This window comes from Amaranthus tricolor, chromosome 4, assembly GCF_026212465.1.
Source record: "Amaranthus tricolor cultivar Red isolate AtriRed21 chromosome 4, ASM2621246v1, whole genome shotgun sequence".
Lineage (NCBI taxonomy): Eukaryota > Viridiplantae > Streptophyta > Magnoliopsida > Caryophyllales > Amaranthaceae > Amaranthus > Amaranthus tricolor.
In genome coordinates, this window is record NC_080050.1 from 3315517 (window position 1) to 3321528 (window position 6012).

At 27.9% G+C, this 6012-nt stretch overlaps 1 protein-coding gene across 1 annotated transcript; it reads left to right on the forward strand.

The window, feature by feature from the left end:
• The first annotated feature begins 580 nt into the window (after positions 1 to 580).
• Positions 581 to 5483, forward strand: LOC130811040 (transcription factor bHLH57-like). Its single transcript, XM_057677190.1, has 4 exons — positions 581 to 1145; positions 1714 to 2337; positions 3288 to 3800; positions 5060 to 5483. Exons 1-4 carry the CDS (start codon positions 1113 to 1115, stop codon positions 5153 to 5155), a joined length of 1266 nt encoding a protein of 421 aa, XP_057533173.1. The 5' UTR covers positions 581 to 1112; the 3' UTR covers positions 5156 to 5483.
• The last annotated feature ends 529 nt before the right edge of the window (positions 5484 to 6012 follow it).

The window sequence follows — 6012 nt, forward strand, 5'->3', positions numbered from 1 at the left end:
ATCCAATTTAAGGTCCATTATTTTTAAGGGCCCAAAAAAATTAATATATCCAATATTTGTATTAAATAATCTCTCCATTTTAATGACTTTAATTTGTTCATTTTATTTGGGCACGCATGCCAAAATATATATTGAATTCTTAATATTTCTAATGGTGCATAATTAAAAATTATACAAAATAGATATTAATAATCATTGCATTGAGACGAATTAAATAAGATTCCACTTGACTATGTTTTAACAACAAAATACAAATTAAGAGTGCACTGTGAATAGTATTAAAAAATTAAATAGGACAAAGTCACTGAAACGAAGGTAGTATTAAAAAATACTTCCTATGTTTTCAAATGTTCTTTCAATTCATTTTTTTTACAGATCTCAATGCATACTTTAAATTCAAATTATTTTAATCATGGGTTTTTAAGAATTTTAAAAAGCTAATATTTAAAATGTATATATTGAGATGAATCTAACAAGATTCCAGATAAATATGTTTTTTCTTATAAGTTTGACACTGGTAAATTCTATTCTAGAACACATATATATGATCCATTAAACAATTGTAATTAGAGAGATAAAAGAAGCAAATTAGAGAGAGAAAGTAAGAAGAAGAAATCCTGATTCCCCACAATAGTCTGTACTGAGTGTCCTGAGTCCTCACTGATGGACAAATCTGGCACACCAATAATGCTTAATAGGAATGGGGACCTTTTCCATACCAGACAACTCTACCTTTCTCTTCCTACTCTCTCTTTCTCTCTTCTTCTTCTTCCACCTACTCTTTCAGACCTTCCCTAATATATCTCTTCTTCCTCCTTCTCTTCTCCCTATTAATTAATTAACTCTTTTTTTTTTTCTCTTTTAAAATAAAAAAACAAATCATTTTTTTCCATTTCTGTTTGCATTTTCCAATGCTACTACATCTAAATTAAACTAAATTTTTTACTTTTAATTTTAATCTTGGGACTCCATCATTTATTACTACTCTTTTATATGAATGTTTGTTTTCTTTTTTAAAAAATAAATAAATTAGAGAGTGTAATCATAAGAAGATTTGTTATTTATTGCAAATTTGTACTTTTGAGTTCACCAAACTTTTGGGTTTTGCTATTATGGAGAAGCTCCGAGGACCCATTAATCCTTGTGTATGTTTTTTTCTATTTTTTGTTCATTTTTTCATGCTTTATTCATACCATTTTTGATATTATTATTTATTTCTACTTTTTTTTTCTAATAGAGGTAGGTCGAGAAAACAAAAAGAATTGAACATAAAGTAATAGTTATTTTAATTGAGATAAAATTTGATTTTCTATTGGTTAAGGATATAGACTTGCATTTACTCACCTTACCTTCCTAATTCTCTAACATTTATTGCTTCATAGTAACACCATTAAAAAATGGAAATTCTCTAGTTATTTATTACTTGTTAAATTATTTCATGCTTTAATCATACTATTTTTGATATTCCTATATATTTTTTAAAATAGTTATATTTTTTTAATTGAGATAAAACTTGATATTTTTTATAATTTATTAAGGATATAGACTTGCATTTACTCACTTTACCTTCCTAATTCTCTAACATTTATTGTTTCATAGTAACACCATTAATATCTCCCTGAAAAATGGAAATTCTCTGGTATTTATTCCTTGTTAAATCATTTTTTTCTCTGTCTCTAATAATTAATTTATTTATTTGGGTTTATTTTTCAGTTGATTGCAGAAGATTTGGAAGTGGGTTGGTTAGAAGAATTCATAAACACCACAGGAAATCTCAAATTTGAAGATAACCCTTATAAATATAATCTTGAAGAATGCAATTATGGAGATAATAATAATGCAGATTATTTTCATAATAATAATTTTCCAAATTTAGAAGATAAAATCCCATTTTTACAAATGTTACAAAGTGTTGAAATTCCCCAACAACAAGAAGAACCAAATTTCCAGCTTCTTTTAAGATTACAACAACACCAGAAATTGATGGGTTATACTGAAATTGAGATTAATCATGGGGTTAATGATGGGTTAATCATGGATTTGCCTGTGATTAAATCAGAAAATGATGGGATTAATCAAGTTATTATGGAAGAAACAAAGAAATTTAAAATTAAGAGAAATAATTTGGGGAAGAATAATAATAATAATAATGGTGCTAATGGTGGTGTAATTAAAGAAAAAAGGAAAAGAAAAAGAACAGTAAAACCAGCAAAAAATAAACAAGAAGTGGAAAATCAAAGAATGACTCATATTGCCGTTGAAAGGAATCGAAGAAGACAAATGAATGAACATCTTAATGCTCTTCGTTCTCTCATGCCACCTTCCTATGTTCAAAGGGTAAGTTTTTTTTTTTTCTTTTAATTATTATTTTTTTTGGCTTTTTTTATTTGTTGAAGTTAATAAAAACAATATACAAAATATATTGTTTGTATTACTTTTGAATTTTTTGGGTCCCTCTTTATTTTTGGTGGGTTTTTTTAGTTGCTTAATAACGTTCATTGGTACTTCCATTATATTCTAGTAGTAGAAGTATGATTGAATATGCAATATTATATAGTTTATAACATTTTGCATGATAAGGAAAAAAAATGAAATAATTGTACTTTCATTAAATTAATTTTATTTTTATAAAATTTTTTGGGTTTAATTTCTAAGCATAGGCACAGCTAGGGTTGGTCAGGATCGACCATAATTCTTAATTTTTGAAAATTTCCTTTACGATATTGGCTATGGGAACTTAATTATATGAAATTTGCGCCTCAAGCAATTATAGTTTAGTCTTTTGGCTCACTTTCATTATAAGTGTTGGCTTCACTAGTGTTTCTAAATACACACAATGTAATTAATAGGAGTAATATGAGATTACTTAGCTTATGGTTAACTTGTGGTTGAGGCTCCAAGATATGTTATATATTCTAATATGCCACCTCACATGAGAGTCCTTTGGACCTGAAGTGTGGATGCGACACAGGCCTCTTAATACCTAGCCCTGACTATTCCACTTTAAATAAGGGTTGGTTGAGATTCGAATCTGTAAGCTCTTGTTTCACTGGCTTCTGATGTCATGTCAAAAAACCAACTCAACCAAAAACTTAAGCTTATGGTTGAGGCCCCAAATATGTTATATACTCTAACATAGGCGTTTAAAGCGATAAAATTATTTAGAAAGTATCATAAGTTATAAAATTACACAGGGCGTTCATAAAATTTGTTGATTTTTACTCCACCCTGTGACGGCTTTGCTGGTATTTTGTGAAAATTGACTTAATTTTGAAAAAATAATGCAGGGTGACCAAGCATCAATAATAGGAGGAGCAATAGATTTTGTGAAGGAATTAGAGCAAATGCTTCAATCTCTAGAAGCAAAGAAAAAAATAAGACAATATGAAGAAAACGGCGACGTTTCAATGACTTCAACATCTACATCTCCTTCCTCAAACATGCATTTAAACAACAATGGATTTATGGCATCCCCATCATCATCATCATCATCTCAATTTCAATTAAGGAATCAATTCCATTCCCAAGAAGAAATGAAAGGGAATGGGAATGTAGGGGAGGGAATGGTAATGAGGAAAAGTAATAATACAAATGAGGAGTTTAGTGCAGAAAGGAAGTCAGCTTTAGCAGATATAGAAGTTGTGGTAATTCAAAATCATGTCAATTTAAAAATAAAATGTGAAAGAAGACATGGTCAACTCCTTAAAGCTATTGTTGCTTTTGAAGAACTTAGGCTCAATGTTCTTCATCTCAATATCACTTCATTGCATAATTTGGTCCACTACTCTTTCAACCTAAAGGTACTTCACTTTTTTATTTCTCATTTTTCTATTTTTTTTATTATTTTTAATTTGTTTTTAAGTTATTCTGAGAGCTAGATGAAAATTAAATTTAAGACTTTATATAAAAAAATTAATATTTACTTTAATTAAAATAAAACCCGATTTTAATAATGTTTGATCTTAAATTAAGTTTGATACTCTTTTGTTCCTCTCATAATTCTGCATCTAAAGTAATATGATTAAAATTTAGTGAAAAAGAAAATTCAGTCGGAAAATAAGAAAAAAAAAACACATAAATAATAGAAATAAATAGTTTAAAGAATTAGAGAATAAGAAATAGAGCATTGTAAAAAAAAATAAAATTAAAAGTAGTATTATAGGAGAATTGTGTATTTAGGTGAATATAGTACAAGTTTTTCACATTTTAAGCTTCACATATAATACTATGTGAGAGCTCATATACCTCTAAGTTGAACCATTTTTATTAACCTTTAAGAAAATGGAATATGACTTATGGCGTATGTGGTAAAGATTATGTAGTGCATTGTCAATGTAATTTCCGTTTATCATGAAAAAAATATAAATGGATCTCACCTACAACTTTATTATAGGGTGGACGACTTTACATATAACTTAAGGATAAATGTTAAAAGCAAGTAAAAATTGTACTTCCTCCTATTTATAGAAAATGGGATATTTGGGTTTTGCACCAAAATCAAAAAGAAATGCGGGACTATTTAAAGGTGGGTGAAAACTCTCTTTTTTTTTATAAAAGGCATTGATATTTATGTGTTATATTATTGTTATAGTAAGGATAAAAGGGAAAAAAAATGATAAAAATAGAAATGAGACATTGTCAGTGAATTAGCCCAATAAAAAAATGTCTCATTCTCTAGGAATAGGAGGGAGTATTATTTTGGAAAGTGGAAGACACGTATATAAGATCTAAATATAAAAGTATAATTTAAACTTTAATGTGTGTATAAGAATTAAAAATTGCGTAAGCCATAACTAAAAATAGAAATGTAGTAATTTCTATAGGATGAAATAAAATAGAAAATGTAGGAACACCGATGGAAATAATGTAGTATATCTTAAACTCGACTTAACTTCCATTTTTTTTCTGTTATATACAAATATACGATTCAGTATTGATAGAGTTTTTAATGAAATAATCCGGGGTTAAGTTGGGCAGATTCTGTCCTAAATTCTCGTGTCTAGATACTTCTTGGCAAAATATTTGCTTAATAAAATCTTTTTTTTCCAACAAAATGCAGATTGAAGAAGATTGTAAACTAGGATCAGCAGATGAGGTAGCAAGGGCAGTCCACCAAATATTCAGCTTGATCAACCTCAGTCCTCAGCTAAATTAGGTCAATGAAAAAATCTTTAGATTTTAGTGTGATTTGTTTTTTAAGGCATATAGTATAGAGTAGTTTAGAGAAGTAGAAAAGGAGAAATTAAAAAAAAGAGGAGAACAAAATTATATGAAGTATATAAATTATATTTTGACTCCTCAAAATATCACATGGCTTCTACTATAAAAACACATAAAGAAGAAGCATATGATGTTTTTACTCCTACTTGTTTAGGATCAAGTTAATGTTCTCCATGTATTGCACAAAATAATTTTTTTATTTCTTTTCCTTTGATTTATCTTGTATTCTAAGTTTATTATAATTGTAGAGCTGGTTAACTGTATGTGTTTGGACTGTGACATCTGGGAGTCCAATCCTTGGTTAACAAAAAATAGAGATCAAGAAAAATTCAATAAGCATGCATTAAGGTATAAAAAAGACGCGTATACAGGTGAATAGTAAAAAGAACTATTGTGTTTATTTTGTTTCGTAAAATTTAATATGATTTATGATTAAGAGTCGATACATGTTAATTTGATTGAGTAGTCCATAATTTAACTCTAGTTTGAATATAGATTCTAGAAAATGGATTAGTAGGCTAGGGTTTCAACTAAAATTTGGATAAAGTGTAAATAAAGGTGAATAAGAAATAAAAAGTTATAAAAGGTTTGAATTTCTTCTAATTTCATGATTACAAAGGGAATGATGCATCTCTTTTTATATTGACTTTTAGGAGTTTTCATTTTCTTGCTTCATCATTTTAGAGGGACCTTGTCCCCCCTAAAAAGAATCAAGGATTTCAAATCACAAATCCATATATAAAGAATAATGGATGTAATTATTTAGATATTATTTTATGATATATTTCCTCC